Here is a 21,054-nt window from a genome sequence, read left to right on the forward strand (position 1 = left end):
TCAACCAACTTTCTCTACCATCTCTGTCCTTCCTACCAGTGTGATATCCGAAGTCACACACGGCACTCCAGCTGAGGCCCTGCCAGAAAATACTGCATGTGGCATGCAGATTGTCTGTTTAAGAACACAACCGTGGTGCATAATATAAATAATATACATGCCATTAAAATAATTGAATAAAGTTTTTAAGACAGTTCAAAAAATTTTCCCTCATTTTTAAAATTATATCCAAATTGATACTACCGTGCTGAGGAAAACAAGGTGGTTTTGTCAATACCCATTTTTTTGTCTTGAAAAAAATAAGTATCTGAACAATTTTCCTTCACCCATCACTACTCAACACAGAACAACAAATTTATGTAAAAATCCCTTACAGTACATGTTCTCGAGTTAAGTGGAAACACTTGTGAATCTAGCACTCGTAGCAACGAGGAAGCTGTCCAATTCATTTAGCCATTCAGTTCTCTGAAGAAGGTTGTGGTATTTTTATTTACTTCTGCTAGCATTTGGTCACTTTCTGTCTTCTGCCTTTCTTTATCCATGGCTTTTTTTTTTTTCCCCAAATAATGTCACATTTGCAAGCAATTCCGATTGGCTGCAAGCCAAGATCGCAGTATTGTGCACCTGGAAAGTATACATTGCCTGCAAACACACTGCGGAGAACACTTTTGAAACCTTACCTTTGCAACAATACGTCTATACAAGTACACATAGCCAGCGAGCGCCCAGAAGGGTGCTAAAATGCTGAAAGCTGAACTCTTCCCCTACAACTCTGCATGTCAGATGCAGAAGATATTACTTTAATGATGGTGGGAAAGACTGAACGAAATAGTTTTTCTTTTCTTTTCCTTTTTTTTTCCTTTTTTTTTTTTTTTTAACCTGCAGTCATGATTACTGGCTTGCGAAGTTATTAGGAAAAGGTCTTGGCATCTCCTAGCAGTTTATAGGGATGTAAGCCAAACATAAAATTGAATTTATAGCAGTTTACAGCTGACTAAGGAGCAAGAGCTCGCTAGGCTTTAGAAGAATACCTAACTCTGAGTCCAGCAAAGTTTAGCCATTTTATTTTCCACTTAACAATTACAGAATCCATTACCATTGCCATTAGTTCAAATCAGCAAGAAATTAAAGTTAAATGGAATTAGCCTTTCTGGGAAAACATTTATTTGGAAGAAAAACAAGAAAGCTAGCAAATCTGATAGAAAATTCATATGCAGATGGAATGGTAATTTGCTTCATTTTAAATCCTTTGTGCAAACTCACTTTATGTCTATATATCCATGAAAGGTTTCAAAGGAGTAGTAGGTTTCATGGGTGAGTCAGGCCATTCCCACTGAAAGCCGTCCCACAGTGGACAGCACAGAGATCAGTTTGCTTATTTCTTTATCTGAGCGAAGACAAATATTCTCCGTTTTATGTCTCCCGTAAGGCTGCTTTGCCATAGCCACTCTACCTAAGTTCCCAGTACAACCCAGTTAGATATGTATTCAGGACTTCTCAGCGATACTCAACTCTATAGGTTTTTTTACTGACAAAGTTCTAGCTCAGGCCAAATACAGGATAAACCAGACAAAAAAAAAATACTCCAGGTCATGTACTTACATTTTTCAGCTTCCTACTATAGTCAATGTTCCTGGTTGCACACACACACACACACACAAAAAAGAAAGAGGAAAAAAAAATCAGAAAGCAGACATACTTTTCAAGAGCGTGTATGCAGCAGATCACGTTTTCCCTAACAAAAGTCTGCAGAATGCTTCTGCTGGCTGGAAACACATGAAAGCTAAGAAGATGTAGTTCACACATTCATTTATTCATAACGTGGGAGTATTTTGTCACCATTACTTCAATCATTAAATTATAATTCTGGAAGTACAAAAGAAAATGAGTTTGTAATGGTCCCACAGTAAAGTAGGACAGAGCCAAGAATATTTCCTTTAAACAGAGGTGCTGATTTGTTCAAAAAAGAAGACCAAAGACCTCACTGCTAAAATCCACTCTGCAGTAATCCAATAGTCAGGTTCTGCTCCGTGATAAATCATGCAACCCATACAGATTCTGAAAGCAACCAAACATGCATATGACTCCAAGGAAATCAACACCAAGCATTAATGAAATATAGCAGGTGTTTCTGTGGAAACAAGCACCACAAAGAACAAAGCAGATAGGTGAAGCAATAAAGATCCTGGCGGTTACAACAGAACCTGCTGAGGAAAGCATATTCTACTGTCTGAATGTATACTCGAGCGCTCAGACTCAACATAGGCATCCTTCTCAATTTATTTTTTCACTAACATTTAGCAAAAAGGGTGTAAGTTTGTTAGAAACAACAAAGCAGAACGTTTGCACAGACATAAACAACATTTCAAAATTCAGCAGAGAAACCATCAGAAAAGAGAATGAAGGAAATGTGTATCACATTTAGGTGCTAAAAATAAATGAGTATTTCAGATTTAGTACAGATTGTCTCCTGATTATTGTATAACAGGATTGCTTTCTACTATAACATTAAGTCAACATTAAAGGTTACCTGAGAAAAACAAAAATAAATGTACTTAAATCTGTGAGAATAACAAAAACTTAAATATAGGCCAACACAAAAATGAAGAACTTTTGGTATCTTTTTTAAGCCAAAATTTTATCCATCAATACCTACATGTTAAAAAAAAAAAAGTACTATTTTTTTCTTAATAAAATAGCAGTGGAAAAAAGTCTTGTTTAACAAGTCAAGAAGAAATTCCTTACAGCATTAGCTCATAACCTTTATAAGCTGAATGATCCAAAAAAAATAGATCTAATACCTACTTCAATTAGCACCTATATGAAAAAAGGTTAAAAACTGTCATTATGTTAATCATGTGCAATAATGTCGTATTTGTCCTTTACCACTGAACAAATACCTTTTTTACTGTGTTAAAAAAAAAAAAGTCTTCAAAGAGGGAAAAATCACCTTCATACTTAGAGATCTAGCTAGCAGAAGACAGTCTTGAACATATTTCTCTACAAAAGTCATGGACTTGGCTTGTACACCTCTCTCGGTTACTCAGCATGAGCTTGGACAGTACTAGAAAAACATTTGGCTCGTTTCCACAGCTGCTTTCTCTGAAGAGCTGATGGGAGAAAAAAATCCATGCCAGTGGGACACTTCACATCTATCGAGCATCGTACGCAGCCAAGGGCCAAGGCAGCTCTGCAGTTTATTACTCCTGGTGGAAGTTGCTTACATGCTGGACAGCTCTCCTTGGAGCTGCACGCGAGCCCCAGCCTCCAAGCTGCTTCCTCCGAGCTGCTCTGCTCTCCTCACCTCTAAAAGATCAAGCTTCTTATAATGACCATTTATCTCTGGTTTTATATGGAGATTAGGGGTTGTTTTGCAGCTCTCTCCAGCCACTCGTTGCCATGACTTTACAGGACGTGACAAGGAACCTCTTTCGTTGCAATATTACCAGATTTAGAACTAGGGTGGGAAAACTTCACTGCAGGCTCATTACATGGTCCCCTCTGGTGCTGTGTACTCTACCGGTATGTACATGCAAGAAGTGCCTCAGACTCAGAGCCAGAAACTTGGAAAAGAGCAAAAAGTGGGAGACTATTCCTCAAAGCAAGGAAAGTGGCCAATTTGATTTTTCAGAACCTTTGTATTTTCCCAAACAGTGCTGAACACCAGGAAAACTTGCCCAGCTTTCAATGCCAGAAGGGGGAAAAAAAAAAACAACCTAGAATGCCGCTGAAATTCAGTAAATTGTTTCCATATACTTTTCTAAAATGGATATGTCTGACCAGGATTTCATTAGTGATTTTTTTTGGCCAAATCTTTCTGGCCAAATGAAGCAAGGCCATTCAATCAACTCAGCAGTATTTGCCTGTCTGTAGAGCAATAACTTTTTAGTGTAACATGACGGACCCGAAGAATTCATGAAAACTTCATGACAAAAAGCATTAAAAGTCTTTGTTAATTTTATGAAACACTGTGGGTGCTCTTGCTTTTGGGGAGTGAGGAACTTGACTGGCACTTGTATAAATGAGTGAAAAAAAGAGTTTGACTGTTCCTGTTCCTACACGATGGCAACATCTTCCCTGAAAGGAACATCTCTTGTTTAAGACCTCGATCTATGACTGCATAGACTTTGATTGAAGCCTGCTCTCTGCAGCCTTAGGCTAGTCAGTAATTCTTTCTCTGCCAATTTCATATCCATACTTTACATCACTTTGTAGTGTAAAATGCTTAAAATACAAGCACTACAGTCTGACCACCTCGCTATAAGGGATGTGTACAAACCATGGCAAAAAGCTATTAATTTGGGGGCTGGAAATTTTTAAAATCATTTCAGACAAAAAAAAAAAAAAGAAGAGTGAATTAGTTATTAATTAGTTATTAGCAAGAAGAATCTCTTGATATGTGTGTGGTAATCTGTGTGGCAGCAGGTGTGTGGCTTTGGTAAGAAAAAATCTAAACTGTGGCATTTCCAGTTCATGCAGTTTGGACGGAAGTCCTCAGCCCAAATGCTGTGTCACAACCTATTGTTCTTGATAGAAAATAAACAGACCATGCTCATTGTCTGCACCTTGTGGAGTCTGAGACCTATAAATGTCTTATAATGCATCTTCAAAACAGTTTAATTTGCAATAACAGAGCAGTGTTTTTTTTCCACAGCCTACATTGTTCATCAATTGGATAGACTAAAAATGCTATTAATTTAAACTCACAAACTCCATAAGTCCCACACGGTCTCATTGTTTGAACTAAATCAGTATTTTAAAAGACCTGTGGTTGATCTCTCTGGGAAAAATAACTCTTAGAGAAAGACTGTTTAAGAGAACAATATATTCTTCCTGGCACTGAAAGTTTCAAAAATCTCAGCTTCCTATTCGCTTTATACAAATGACAGTTCTATACCTTTTTTGCTCATCCTCAAATATTTACCATCTAATCACATGCATCTGAGAGTATAACATGCTCATCACAAACTGCTGTTGTACTTACTTGACAGTCACTCTGTTCGATGTGTCCTGCAGGTCACCGGGATCAAACAGCTGGGATTCTTTAAGTCCCAGCTCTTTGCAGCCTCTTAAGAATAAGATGATATTATCCTGAAACGAGGCACAAAAAAAAAAATTACTTTTAACTTTTCTTACTTTGAAAAGGTAATCTTACTGAACCAACATCTCCTTAATTCAGCAACAGCTCACTGAGTCGCATCGTTAGCTAGATGACGAACCAAAGCCATTGCCAGTCACCTAATTTAGTAAGACAGTATGTGCTTTGCTTGAAAACCAGATAAATATAAAATAAAACTATATATATATACATATAAACTAACTGCAACAAGTTTGTTGAATTTTCTCTTTCCAAACCCAGATGTTGGCAACTTCTTTCAATGAAAAGGCCCTGATAATTTCCCCACCTACTGCTGTAGGCAGCCAACAAAAGTTCAGCATGTTACAAGGCAGAAAAGAAACGGCTGGATTTCTGAAACAAGTGGGAAAGGCAGGCATGGAACATCCTGCCATCATTTAAGCAAACAGTTTGTTCAGAAAACGTTCCGCATGTCAATACAAACACAAGCCAGTTACTCCTATTTCACACAACCATCTTCTTGCCCCTCTGACCTTAACCTGCCAGAAAAACCTCTTTGGGAAAAGAGGTAGGTGCTCTCTCCACAAATAAGAAGCCTGAAACTACACTTTAGATAACCACTGTCTGTAAGCAGAAGCAACACCAACTTTGTAACACCATTCATGGAGGATTTACACTTTTCAGCGTGACTTACTGTTGCATTAACCAGCAACTGAAATTAAGCCCTAACTGATGCAAGCCTCTTTCAAATCAAAGAGGGCTGAAGGCACATGGGTTTGCGTGGAGGGATTAAATCTGTATGTGTGCACAGATGTTTAATGTATATTTTATACTTACACATATGCACGTACACCACCACCCCTTTTACAGAACCAGAGAAGCTTTCTTATGTAGATAAGAGCTGAAGATCAAGCAAACAAGTTACCAGATATATACACTGCTAACTCAGCAGCTGCAATGACAAGTGTGTGGACAAGTAAAGATGTAACATACAGCTTGATATCCTCTAGGGCCTCTCATCTTCAACCTCCAGCAGGAGGTGACCTGCCCTATGAGCAGTTAAGAGGAGAAGCCCCACAGTGTGTGGCGGACACCTGAAGGACAGACTCCCACCTGTATAAAACTTAGGAAGCAAAGGCCTGAAGAGAGCGGGCAGCTCTCTCCCGGCTACCCCAGCGTGGCAGCGTGCAGCAGGAGCCCAGAGCTGTCCCCACGTCCGCTGCCAGGCTTTTGTTGGTGTGCTCCTGATGCAGCCCCCTTTACGCTGCCAGGGCGCAGCCATCAGCATGCTAATCGCGAGAGCTCCCTGCATGCCAGCAGCCTCGCGCACAAAGCTTGCTGTCACCAGCCACCCCGCAAAAAAATACGGACCTGGAAATTTAGAGGAGTCCAAATCTCCCTTTCTTCCCTGGCTGAAGCTTAACAGCCCTGGAGGGGAGCCAGAGGGAAAGGAACAGCAGTCGGGAGAGCAGAAAGCCCATAACCTGGAGAGACAGCATCATTCATGACATGAAAAGATGCTTGTAAAATTCTCCATCTGGCTTACTGTTTGCATGATAATTTTTCCACAGTATTTCCAACTGCAACATGAATAACTCTTGTGTTTAGCCTTTGAAGGCGGACAGTTCTGGTCATTTCCAAATGGTGGGTGGAGCGATGCGTAAACCTAATAAAAATGCAAAAGCATTTTAAAAAAGAAGTTCCCAGCAACACTTCCTAACAAAAATACAGAGGACATACAGGACACAGTAACCAAATAGGTTTAGAAAACAATCAAGGGAGGGGAAACTCTGGGGATAACTAATTGCACCCATCTTTATGCCAAAAGTTCACATCCAAGTTATGATAAGCAGGAATGAAAATATCAGTCATTTGGCAGCAATTTACTTTGGGCTCTCAGTTCTTCTGCTGATGAACAAATGTCCACTTCTCAAAAAAAAATCAGTGTCACAACCCTATGCCTGCTTTTGTACATGCTTCCATTTTGATGGTCATTGTAAAAATAACATTTGCCAGCAGTCACTAACACCATAGCCCTTGGGAAGCTGGTACTTTGTATTGGCACAAATAACCATGCATGTCAACAAGGTGCAATCACTGAACTCAGACAGAAGTTTTTGCTTCTGTTAAGAATCTCAGAGTTTTTATTTCTCGATGGTACTAAAAATGGCAATTTATTTAAAAGGATAAAACAACAACAATTGTTTTCAAGTGGCAGATACTCAGGTAAACCTGTCTAGCCTGCTTATCCCCAACCCAAAATGTACCTCACGATACTACAAAACTAAGTTTTTTCTGGTTTGTTTCAGTACAGTTGAAACTTGTATTTGTCACTTCCATTAAGACACTGGAGAACAGCACTCCTAAATCACGAAAAGGGGAATGGAGTCTTATCATTACCACCCAGCTCCTAGGAAAGCCTTCTCTCTGGATTACTACACCTTTCACTGGCCAAGTCCTGGTTTCTTCAGTTCTCAAAAAATTTTGTTTATATTTTTTGAGAGAAAATACATTTCTGTATCTGTGAGCTCTACCTACTCATTTTTTGTAGTTGCCTAAAGGTAGTGTTTCTTTGCTGCTGTTGAAGTAACTAAAGAAGGAAAAAAAAACCAAGGTGCTGCACACAAGCAGTGGTGCGTCTAAAATATCCCTCTTTACCTTCAATAAGGGACTGAAAACACACAGCTAGTGTGCATGTCCAGCTCCGTACAACTTGGCAAAGTTAAATGGGTCACGCAAGTGGGTCACAGTGCAGTGGCAAGGATTGCAGCCCAGTCAGCTGGGCTGCCTCAGTTAGCAGGGCGGTATCTTTTACAGTGGGCTCAAAGACAACGCTCCCTGCCCCATACACATATGGGAACAGGACCAGAATTCGGTCCCTCCTACAAGGCAGTAACACACGATTCTCTTAATACTTGCAGGGAGATGATAATGCCTTTCTCTGAGCAGTTACTGGCTGCAATCACAGAGCTGGAGCAGATCGAGGATCAGTTGCTTGGTCAGCGCATCTTTTCCTTCATGCCCGGGGGACCCACAACTGTCTCCTGCTGCCTTCTTGTGGTTTTGGTTCACGCCACTAGTCAGTGAGTCATTTCAATCAAGCATCTTCTCGTTTTGTCCTTCGTATACCCAGAGGAAGAGTGAGTTTAAAGATTACAGCCTGAATTTCTTTTGCAAGCTGCACAAGATTTTAGAACAGAAAAGCAGCTTTTATCTGTAAAATAACCTAAGCTATAAACAGGTTGCTTACAGAAGACAAATGCTCCAGTGTGGTGACAGATAAAGGACACACTGACTAAAGCACAGGATACAGTGACAAGTAGAAAACTAAATGCTTTGTGCTTGCCTCAGCAGAGCCATGACAGTTGCTATTAGGTCAGCCCTGTAAAAGCAATGAAACTTACTCACAAATGTTGGAAATGCAAAATTTATCAATTAAAATGTTTCTCTATCCTGAATTTCAGAACAGAAAAATTAACCGACACAAAAGACAATGAGCTTTCATGGGCAAAGACAGCCACGGACCAGCAGGAAGGGCTGGGAAGGAGCAGGGATGGACAATCAGGAGTGCGGGGTACTGGCTCCCCGGGTCAGCAGGGAGCATGAAGCTCAGCCCCAGCCCTGGGAAGGAGGGAACATAAAGCCTGAACATACCCTCAGTTTGCTCCTGCTCTCATGCTGCATTGCAACACCGTTACCTGGCCATACACGCCGGTGTGCAACTCACATGGGGGTACAACTTTCACGAGTGTGCAACATGCATGGGTGTGCAACGTGCAACCTCACCTCTACAAAACCCTTTCACCATAACGCATAACCAACCACAGATAATGCATACAGGAACGGAGGCAGAGGGACTGCACCTCCATAAAGGTGCAGGGAGGGAGATTACAATACTCATAACATTTGGGGGCTGTTTTTTAAAAGATGGATAATGTATATAATGTATAGATTGAAAAAAATGTTCATTGTATAGCTTCGGGTTATTTTCCTTGCACACGAAGTGGAGCACAAAATCCTAAATCCCATAAAAAACAACAGAAATTGGCAGTTGTGTAGGACAGACACCCTGGAAAGCCACCACAAATTCACACAGTAGCACTGCCAACACACAAGATAGTTCAAGCTAGCGAGAATCAAATATTCACAGCAGGCAAATTCCCTCCATAGGATCTGCTGATCAGATGCAATGGAAAACAGCTTGAATTTGGCCCACTTCCACTGCTTTCATCTGTCACAATAGCACACTAAGTATTCTCGCTGGATCCACGCTGCAGATCAGAAGTGCGGCTTATCGCTGTGGAATGATCGTTCGTCAGATGTACCACAACACGGCCCGGATTAGATACACAGATAGATGCAGGGCAAAGAAAAGAAACCCCGGCTATACGTCTGCGCAGGGTACATGTCACAGCCCAAAGTCTGCGGTCTCCCGAGCTGCCGGCAGCACCGCGCTGCTGGGCAGGACAGCTGCAGACAACCAGGTGGCATTTTTCATCTCTGGAATGCTGAAATTTTCTCTGTTCCAGAATAAATTGAATATTTCTAAAAATATCTATTTCCAAACCGCTTTTCGGAGCAATTTCGAATTCAGGCTCTTAAAAGCCTTGTGTTTACTCTCAGCATTTCTTCCTAATTCCCTCATTTTTCCATTTTATGTAAATAATTAATGATGAGCGTTTATTTTTGTAAAAGCACTGGGTCCCGACCGATTCACAGCCCGAATGAAACATTCGTGTCCATCAGGGAAGAACTTTTAGGAGAAGGGCTGAAAACTTCTATGTATATTTTACAGTATGTAGAGTATGCTTTCCTGCATACGCAGTAAAACAACACTTTCACAAAACACCGTTTTCTGTGAGATTTCAAGTCAGTGGGTTGGCAGCGATGCTCTCAAAGCCAGGCCATGTCCCTTTAGATACCTGCGGGTAAAGGCCTCACCACACGAGAACTGAAGAGAAACCCCACAGGAGCACTACGGGGGACGGGTTTAAAGCCACATAACAGGATTCCTGTCTCATGTAGCCAGCATTAAATGCAAGGTGGGGCAGAACAGAGGGTGGGTGACCTTGGAGCAAGGAGGGAAAGGAGAAGATCCCCGCCACCGGTCTGACCCAGGGCAGCAGGCCCCACAGCGGCAGCACTGATGGCCAGGCGAGCAGGCACTGCAAAAACCCCACCACACTCCACAACCTCATCTTGGCCCCAGATACCACCCCAAAGACATCAAAAGGATGGTAAAAAGGCAACTGGGAACAGAAGGAGCAGGCTGTCGTACGGCAGCTGACTCTCCTCCCTCCTCAGAGCAGCGCTTCCCAGCACCCAGACAGACAGAAAACAGGAGAAGGGCAAAGGGGAAAATTATTACCGTGTGTGCGATCATGTGAGCCCCTAGGAGAAAAAAATAGGCCCAGAGAATAAATACAGTGATGATTAGATTAAAATGAGAAGAATAACACAGTGGCAGAAGGTGAAGTTGTATGCCTCTGAAGGCAGGGCTACAGGAATAGCAGGGAAGAGGGCCAAGTTTGCCTGGAGCGCCAGCGGCAACAGTACCTCTAAGAGCTCAGCAAAAAGACAACACAGACTGTCTTGGCAAAGAAAACCTAGCCTTTTTCTGCTTCTGTTTGGGCAACCGACAAGGAAGGGATGCGTCTCCTCAAGCCCTGCTCCATTCTCTCCAAAAGGGAAAAACAAAAAGAATTAAAAACTCCGTGAAGAAAGTGGGTCTGTTGAGAGCAGGCTGCACCTACACGAAACATACCAGAAACCCCAAAGGTGGCTCTAAGAAATCGCAAGCAATATCTAGGACTGCCGGGACACGTTCTGTACCAGACCCTGAAGATGTAGCTGGAAGTGCCAAATTCCTATCAAGGTGCTTAAACCTTGCTGCTTCCAGCCAGACTTACAAGCTACAGGTGCCTAGATCAACAAGACGCTCCGTTTGTCTTTTCAGAGCTGCTCTTAGCAATTTTGGCATCCAACAACATCTCTTGCTGATAGTTCCAATCATTAGAAGCACATTCAATGTACATTAATGAAGTATTTTAACCGAAAATAATAATTAAAACAAAACAAAACCATGCCATGAGAATTGGCAGGGGGAATCTAAAAACAGGCACAAAACTGATGAAAAGCATTACACGGACCAAGTTGTGAGTACACTTGTCCTTCAGCTATCAAAAAGCACATTGTTTAAAACTAAAAGCTTGCAATTCTTTGAGAAAATCAGAAGTCCAGCAGCAGTACTCAGTCTTAAGAAATCCTTTGTTGTTTTCCTAAATCTGTCCTTCACCACTGGGTGATTTGCTTTTTTAAAATCTTTGCCCTGTAACAAAATTCAAACACATCTGTAAGTTTCTTAGGTGACCCAGGGTATTATGATGGTTGTAACCGAAGTCCCCCCAAAGGAATGGCCACATTGTGCATAACGAAAGGCAAACACAAAAATATAAAATGGCATTGCACGTCCTGGGCAGGTAGCGAAAATTTCATGCTGGGTACGGGGAGCAACCTGGGTGTTGAATAAAATGGATGATGTATCTTATTTCTGCAAATTTTTAACATGAGCTTAAAATCCCTGCAGCACTGTATGATATAAATGGAGGAAGAAAGAACATAAGCAAGAGCAGCTTTCAACTCAACTGGCGAAAGCAAACCACGGGGGGGTGGGAGGGGTGCACGCAGCACGAGCGCACAGCAGACCCTATGACTCACTAGCTAAGCAGGTCCCGAGATTTCTCCTTGCTGCATCAGGTCATTATCCCTGAAGGCATAAATAAAACATTATACAAATGGGGGCTCAGCAAATATCCTAGTCTTTGGGGGAGAGAGCAATCAGATGATATGTATTCCCTCCAATTTGCCAGACCCAAGATACACCCAGAGATGGCTTTGTTTACAGCAATGGAGACAGAACAAAGGGGAAAAAAAGCCCACATCATTTTCAGGCTATTCATTGGCTCTGATACTGATGAAATCATAGCCAGATGTCAGCATCCACCCAATCTTGGAGAAGAGGTGCCTATCTGATGCCATATTCTATGGTAACAGCCATACTATAGCCAAGGAAGAGGTGAAGATTTCCTTTCAGCCTGTTCTCCACAGCTGTTTAGATCACAGTGCTTGGCATGCAAGGGTTTGCGCCCCATTTTCATTGCTTCTTCTGTTACCCACTTTTCATATTTTTGATGAATAAAGCCCATCAAGAGCAGGGTTAAAAACAAAACAAACAAACAAACAAAAACCATGTACATTGCAGTGCAGCCAAGGACTCCTAGAAGCTGCTGGGAATTCAACTTGCAAATCCCGAGTCCAATGGGAAAAACCACCAGGAGAGGGGAAAACACCATAAGAAAGAGACAAACCAACAAATAAACAACTAAAACCTGGTTCTTTCTGCTGAGATGGAAGGGGCTGTTATTTACCACGCTCTGTCCTGTTGATTGGGCTATGGAGAATGTGTTGGGGAAAGAGCTACAAAAAAAGAGGAGAATGAAACATCACGACAGCAATGTTCTCAGTGCAACCAGCATTCAGCATCTGTGGCGTGCACCCCTTCTCACCCACCCTCCTGGCAATATTGGTGCTACCTGAAGGAGGGGGAAAAAAAGTCATGAAGACAAATTTGACCTTTATTTGCACTCACATTTTTAGGTACTGTTTTAGGAGTGCTAGGAGCATGACTATCCTAAACACAGATTTCAAGGGACTCTCAAATCACGTTTAGTGCCACACCATTTCCCTCCTGGGGAAACTGGATGTTCTCCATTCTCAGTGCACCCCTGTGGCAGCTGCTCCCACAACTGAGATCTACAATGAAATACAAAAATGGGCAAGAAATTCACAGCTAAGAAGAAAATGCTGTTTTCTAAATTTGGTTTGTTTGTGTGATTTACTATCAGGGCATGTTGTGTTAAGGAAAGTACTCGGTTTGACTACCTGCTTGAAGATCTCAAAGACAGTCATCCCAAACAAACTGCTTCAAGTAAACTAAAATACATAGACTTTAAATCTAGAGTTATAAATCATAACTATTATATCACACTATGAAAGCTTATCAATCTGTGTTTAAAAAAAAAAAAAAAAAGAAGGAATTCATAAATGAATGAAGGTGAATTACCTTCTGAGTTATATACCCAAAAAGTACTCCCTAGGGGTAATCCCAAGGAACATTGCAAACCGCTTATGCTCCAACACAAACGTGTCTTTTACACTTTACATACAGCAATCAGCTACAGCCAAACGCTGTTGAACAAACCTTTACCTCTCCTGACTGCTGTCAAGGCAATCGTGTGTTAAGCCATAGCACAACAGATGTTTCTCAAAAGCTATTTATATACATGTTCCTGCTAAGACATTGTACTGTGCTGGTAATGAAGATTACTTATGTGAAGCAAGTCTATGTGCTCGATTTTTACCATGTTTTCCTTAAATATATTTGTAGATCTACTGCAAAATACTACCTTTTCTCACATAGCCTACCTGCCTGTCTCTGCCTCCAGATTCCAGGCTTCATAGAATCACTTTATCACATCTGACATCTCAGGACACTGTTACCCTATGCCTGCTCTCTATATTTTGACTTGGCTGTTGAGAAAAAAAAAAAACAAAAACACATTTTTTCCAGGAAAGAAAATTTTCTCCACCTGAAAAGGTGTGTCTGAGGGTCATTTGTTACTTGCCTAGCACAATCCATTATGAACCAGTATAAGAAACTTAAAGCACATCTGAAAAAATACTTCTCAACCTACAATCACTGTACTATTCCTAGTTCTCTCTTACTACAAGCAAAGCAGATAGCAAGGACAAAAAGAGTAACTGGAAATGAGCAACAGAGAGATTTAAACCTGACACTTCTCTAGTACACCGGAACCTGATCAATCATATACGCAAAGCTATATTGGAGTTACAGCCTTAATTCCCATCTTCCCCTTGTCATTTATCAGCTGTCTTCCTACTCAGGCACAGAGGCAGATCACATCGAAACTGCAAAGGTACAAAAGAAACTGGTATCTAAAATTGAAATCAAATTGACATGAAACCTCCAAAGGTGAATGCATGACCACAACCTGGCAGCCTCATAATGCCTCTTCTAATAGCAGTAACTGTTAAGATGACTTTACTTTCTTGCCCCTTTCTTTTATGAGGTATGCTCTCTTTTGCCTGGTATATTAAGCAAAGCTATCTGTTGTTTCAGCCAACGAGCAGGAAGAGTTGGCCAGCACTCTGACTTCTCTCAGCAGACAGCAATCAGCTGCACCAGGATCAGGATACTGCACAGCCTAAGCAGCTGGGGGGCCTCTGTGTCCCAATATCCAATACAGCTGCTGTAGGTGGGCCTCAAAAGATGCAAGAAGGCTGCCTGGGGGGGCTGAGGGCCTGGCAGTAGCTGTTAAAATCAGACCAAATCTCTATTCCCGAAGGCAAACAGCAAAATAGTGAAACAGCCAAGGAGGACTCATTCCTGCTCAGTTCGTGACCTCTGCAAAAAAAGCAACAAATTCCTTTTCTCCTTTCAAATTAAACATCTACTCTTTATTGCCAAGGAATATGTTTTAATAATCTGGGGTGTTCAAGGTTTGATAAACATCAGAAATCTCTTTGCTGCTGTTACATGATACCTGAAATACATCTTCCCCCCACTCACAGCTTTGCATTTTCATGCCAACATTACATAAAACATACTGGACTTCTTTAACGTACAGGTTGGGGTTTCCTTGCAAATACTTCTAAAAGAAGCCGTTCAAGTCCAAAAAACACCTTTTTTTTTTAATTGGCTTTTTGTACTGAATGAAGTTCCAGCACATTCCAATTGGAAAACCTACATTATTGTTTCTATTTTCAGCTAAAAAAAAATAATTTCACATGTAGATGTCTAGGACAATTTCAGTGAGGAAAGAAAGGGGAAGAAAATAATTTAGTTTGTTACACGTAGATTTTATAGGCAACCAAAATATCTGTGCAAAAAGCTGTAAAGTAAGTCAGTGCCTATTCTTAACTTTGACCATATAGATTTTAACTGCCTAAATTACTGAATATCACAACACTCAATCTATATATATGATGTTTCTTTCTCAGATTGGAAAACATGTGTTTGGTGTCCGGTCATCTTGAATATCTCCAGTTTTGGCTTTTTAATGATAAATACCCAAGGCAAGACGAGCCACCCAACAGGTTGGCGGCAATTTATTTTCCTTCCCAATACAGCCACCAGCAACGCACTCCCTAGATGCAGTTCAAGAACTAACACTATTATTCATGAAGCTATGGCAGCTGCAAACTCAGGTGGACTACACCGAATAGCCAACCTAAATTACCACTGTTGATTAAGTCTACAGATATTGTGCAAATATGCCCTTCTAGGGCCACTTGGAAAGCAGGATTCATGGATTACATTTGGATGGCAGCATGGTTTACAGTTCTGAACACCAAGCTTTCAGGAAGAATAAAAGGTAGTACAATAATATACTGTTTTTAAGACTTTCCTTAAGTTTATGGGCATAAAAACAATGGTTAAAACAAGAGGGAAAGAAAGGAACTCCTCTTTAATGCAGGGTGTTCCTATTGCAAGGCTTTCTCCCAGCTCTTGCAGAATGGTTCTGGTTCTTCTGGGCAGTGAAAAATAAGACAGAAAAGGATCTTTCCTCTTACAGGACAGATATTCCTGTACTTCCATTTACTGTAAACATACTGGAGACGTATTTGGGGCGTACTGCTACATCCTACCTCCTGAGAATGCAGAACGCCACAAGGGTAGGGAGATGAACACATGCATCGCACCGAGTCTTACGAACACGAGCTATGGGGTGAGAATGGCAGAAATAGCTTGTCACGTCTGTTAGTGGTGGGAAAAGAGAGAGGAAACAAATCAGCTCTCAGTGATAAATCATTCCTATCATTTCAGCATATATCCTCCTCCCTGCCGTCCTAACTAGACTTCAGATCTTCTTTTGTTTGTAGAGGAAAACAACCAAACCCTGCTTACACTTCAGTCATGAGCAAGGCTAGCAGAGATGTTCATGCATCCTACAACAACAAGCTTCCAATTCCTCACCTACTACTTCCGAAAACCTTTACAATTTAAACCCACATTATACGAGTAGATACAACTTAGCTGGTAAGTACGTTTAAAGGAAAAGGGTAAGCTTAAAGCAAGTACTATTTATTCCTTTTTCAACAGAGGGACTCAGACTACAGTTGGTAGATCAGAGAGAGGTGTATCTAGAGCACAGAACCAGCAGAGCCCAGCAAGTTTATTAGGCCAGGCTTCATGGGCCATGAAAGCAGCTGTACTAGCTCCAGAGCCAACAACAAACCGCGAGCAATTTAGCTGAGTTAAAGCCCTGCAGAGCCCCAGTCCCAAGCCAGCTCACATGTCTCCAAACCGCTCCCGCAGATGCATTTTTCTGGAGAACACAAATGTTACACACAGCTACCCAAAATCAGCTCACGGCCAGCAGGACTTATTGGCTTTGGCACGAACCTCAACATTGCCCTTCCTAGGGCCTGGGGAGTATCCATCAGACACAGCACTGCCTTGCCTGAACACATGCAACCAGTTCAGGCTCTGCACCGTGCTCAAGCTTAGCAGCCCTGCAGGCTGGAGACCCTACTACAGAGCCACCTGGGACTTACGAGGTCAACAGATGTAGTCCTATTAAAAAAGGGGGGTTACAGAGCTATGCGACCACTTTGTGTGATGCGGGGACACTGCCTGAACTGTAGCAGCAGTGCTCCTTGTGCTTACGCCAGCCAGCCCAGATCTGTAGAGGGGCTTCAGCAGGTTCAGCATTCCCCTGATCCTCATCTAGGGGCTGGAGCAGGATGATCTTTAAGGTCCCTTCCAACCCAAGCCATTCTATGATTCAATGATTCCATGACCGTGCACGTGACTGCAGAGAGCCAGGAGAGACAGCCAGCACACAGGCAGTGCCCACTTTCTGCGGCTTTGCATACCTGAAAACCCCAAGGCATGCTCTGCTTTGCCACGAAGCTGATCTTACAGCTTTGGGTCACTCACCCCCAGGACAGGTAGAAGGTCCTGGACTTGAGCAGCAATCCTACAAGGGCTGGCCTGAGGCCGTGCCGAGCTTCCATTGTCTGGTATACCCAAAAGACAAGGTTATAAGTAGTATATAAACAGTATTTGTGTCCAGCTGTACAGTAGAATAATTCATACTGGAAACTATGAATGAGAATACTGACCACAGTCTGAAGTTTTTTGATCTGCAATTTGCTTACATAACAGTTTGTACACAGGACTAAGCGCTGGATTTCTAACGCTTCTCACTAAATTTCAGCCAAAAGAATAGAATAAGCAATGTGAACGACTCTTAGGTAGATAAAACTATCTGCAAGAATTTTTATGCACGTACTGTGACAATACCGAGTACAACTGCAATGACACAGTTCTTCAAAAATATCAGAAAGCCTAGAATCCAAGCAGTTTCAGTTCTCTAAGACCGTATTTTAAAAAGTAAATTTTAATCAGGATTGGGTGGCTCAAAAGATTGGGTAATAGTATTTAAAAAAGCAAGTGATTAATCTGTGATCAACCAGAGAGTAAGGACTAAAGAGCATTTAAGGTCTCAAACACCCCTGGAAACCAGCCAGCTTAGCCTAATGCTATGGGTGCTGACTCCAGGCAGATTTGGGAATTTATACTTTCTCACGCAGTCCTCATGCTTATGAGTAGCTTCCTCTAAATTTAAGTAGAGCCACTCCATGATTCTCCCCATAAATCTACACTGTAGTCATGCTTATGAAAAGCCAGCGACATTTAGACCCCAGGCTTGCTGATAATGCTATGCTGACAAACACCTTGTTTCACCGTTACCTTTCTCACAATATCTGTGTTGTTTCTAAATTACAAGCTTCTGAGGTCACAGACTATGGTTTTCAAATACCATACAGCATCTCGTGTAAAAGGGATGAAGAGATTCCTACCAGTAGGCTTGATACTTACTTTTCTGGAAAACATATTTTGATCACTGTTGGCTGTACTATTCAAAGATCTGAGATGCGCAGAAATCAAGGCCAGGCATTCTGAAGATACAGCTCCTAAGCTCCTTCAAACTAATAATTATATGGGATTGACTTTTTCTCTGTTGGTTATTTTAGACAGAATGAAAGAACAAGCAACAACTGGTGTTGTATTTCTGAAGATAAAGTATCACCCACTCTGAGACAATTCTGCTAATACCCTGCTCACTCAAATATTTGTTTGTCTGCAACGCTTCTCTGAGAGGATGTAATTACCTCGCTTATTCCTCGTCTAAAATTCTTGTCCACTGAAATATTAAATTCCACTCAGCCACTCTTCAGCACTGTAAAAATAAAATACAGGCATGCATGCTAAGAAGGAAGATGAAGCTAGCCTCATCCTGCTTCTCAAATAAAAAAAAAAAAAAACAGAAAAAAAAAAAACAAAATCCAGTCCGCAACGACAAACTGTCAGGTTTCTTTTTTCCATAAGTTTGTTCCTAAACACTGACTTTGTAGCAAATTTTACCTGCCCTTCTGGTGCACAAGAAAGCACCTATTTATTTATTTCTACTGGCCTCTTTGGAGGCTTTTACAGAAGTTCAGACAGAACTCTCTGAGGAATGTTCCATATGATTTACAAGTTTGCAACTAATTTTGCCAATGATTAATGCAACTCCTGCATTTGTTCATAATTTGTTTTATGAAAGAATATACATTGTGTCCAATATATACTACCAAGCCTGCAGTGGCTTTTATTCGGCAAAATTTGCTTATATTTTATCTGAAAATAAACACTACAGCAAAACAGCATGTCTGTGTCAGATGTGTGGTGTTCTCGGGACATTTCAAGTTATGCTTTTCATGAAATTGTTGTGGTTTAAGAAGCAACTACTGCCTGACCTCTTCGGGGATAACAGGAGAAACTTAATGAAAGAAAACATCCGAGAATTGTACAACGAGAAAGGGTTTTTCTATTTCTGCATGTCAGGTAAAAGCTGTATAAATTGTTTTTCTACATCAGCAGTTGAGAGAGTTTTATTAGTTTGTGCTACTGACCTGTGCAGACAGTTTTCTGGCACTATTTTCACAACTTGTACAGTATCGCCTCAGTTATCCAGATCTTCTTGTTATCTCAGCAAGGGTCAAATTCCTGACATGTATTAATTACGCTGAAAATTACCCTGGATTACTTGAAACCTCAAATAACTGATCCTATTCACCGTCCTCCCTTTCAAATAACAGAGGACATACTGTGTGGTGGTGCTAAAACTTTGTAGCTGATCCCTGTAACTCCAGAAATTAATACAGAAACGTCACACTTCTTATCTAGCGGGTCTGCTGGCTCTGGTCTGGAAACCAGGACCAAAATGCAGATGTAGTTTGTAGAACCATTCTACTCATTCACATGGCTGTGGAGCAGGAGGTAGGAAGGACAGACAGCAAGGTTAAAAACAAAAACCCCCAAACAGCATTCCTGATCCACGCACTGCTGACCAAGGAGATGGAGCCGCTTCATAGTACCGTGCTCTGTAGCTGACAAAATGACCTTGAATCCCTCCCGTCGTCAGCCAAAGACTAGCGGCTGCCTGCACAATAAGCACACGTCCCACTGACACTCAAGCTTTTTATATGTGGGATTCCTGGTCTCCATCTCCTCACACACCTCCCACCCCAGAACCTGGCAATCAGGCCCCCAGCTTGCCCCAGATGTACCCACCGAGCAGCCTCGCAGGAGCCTCTACGCCGAAATTACCGGAGCTGGGACGTGCAGGTGAGAAGGCCAAGGCCTGCGGGCAGCGCACACGTCCAGCCAGCGCCAGGCCTGAGCTCTGAGATCCCCGACGCTGTTGCTAGGTAGGGGTGGTAAAGATAGGATCGGTTTTGGAAAAAGCCAGCAAGCCTCCTTCCGACCGAACTAAAAACAGTATCCAAAGGACAAGAGTGATGTGGCAGCTTTCGCTAGGAGAGGTCATTAGCAGCAGCCAGGGCCGCTTGGAAACACCAGTGGGATTTGCTGGCGGGGCAGCCGGGCCACCCAACACACAACCAGCTCCCCAGTTATATATGGCAAGAAGCAAGCAGAGCAGCAGCAGCCCGGGCTATCAATTTATGGCCTGAAGTTCGTCACACCAAGACAGGTGCAAGGGTGAGATTCACACCTGGCATTCAGTCCAGCGTGCCTCCCAATGATACCAACATCAGTACTGGAAAAAAGGAAGAGAAGGGGAGCTGGGGGGAAGCATGTTTACCCTTGGCTGGAAGGGGAAACACAAACTGAATTCTAAATTCTGCAGGAGAACTAGTAGAAAGAGAAAAGCCGAGGTGAGGAAGCCGTGTATAGCACAGCCTGAAACACGTTGCCTTGAGCTCAGCAGACACCCGCATGCATGCACACATTTAGCAAGTTCAATACTTATTTAAAAGTCTGAAAAGAGAGTTCCCTTTCAGGCGTCTCCCAGCAATAAATCAGCGCCCACTCCGGCCCCACACAGCAGCAGACAGTCCCCACCTCAGCGACAGCGCTGCCTGCATGAGGATTAGAGGCAGAAGCAAACAAAAGTGTCAACAGAGCGAGGCCTTGAGCAGGACGCCACTCCGAACAGATGAGGGCTGCCTCTGTACCGCAGTAGTAACTTTCTAGACCATTATTTATATGGCTTGTCCAAAAATGAATGCATGATCCTCCCTAGTAAGCTGTGGGGTGGGTTTCCACACTGTAGCACAAGGCTACGCAGCCTTCAAGAGGTTAACAGTGGTGTTGATGTACCTCAGTCAGACAGCTCAGCCTACCGCCGCATTTTTGCACAAGCAATTAACTAAGCTGCTTCCTTTGCAGCATTAATTTTAACAGGTTTACAATAGTATCATTAGACCTCTGGACATTTAAGAGGAAGCGCATTACAATTGGAAAGTCCTGTGCCAAGAAGGAAGTGAGTGGCTTTAATCCAGGAGCACTGAGGAATGCAAAAGGCAAGGAGACTTCAGTGTCA

At 42.2% G+C, this 21,054-nt stretch overlaps 1 protein-coding gene across 1 annotated transcript in view; it reads right to left on the reverse strand.

Moving 5' to 3' along the window:
• Positions 1-21,054, reverse strand: part of LIMCH1 (LIM and calponin homology domains 1) — a 174,457-nt gene that overhangs the window by 65,689 nt on the left and 87,714 nt on the right. Inside the window, exons 5-6 of the mRNA XM_035549530.2 lie at positions 4,985-5,091; positions 1,603-1,633 (exon numbers count right to left, since the gene is read on the reverse strand). Coding sequence (XP_035405423.1) covers positions 1,603-1,633; positions 4,985-5,091 — 138 coding nt within the window. The remainder of the gene's footprint in view (positions 1-1,602; positions 1,634-4,984; positions 5,092-21,054) is intronic.

This window comes from Cygnus atratus, chromosome 4, assembly GCF_013377495.2.
Source record: "Cygnus atratus isolate AKBS03 ecotype Queensland, Australia chromosome 4, CAtr_DNAZoo_HiC_assembly, whole genome shotgun sequence".
Taxonomy (NCBI): domain Eukaryota; kingdom Metazoa; phylum Chordata; class Aves; order Anseriformes; family Anatidae; genus Cygnus; species Cygnus atratus.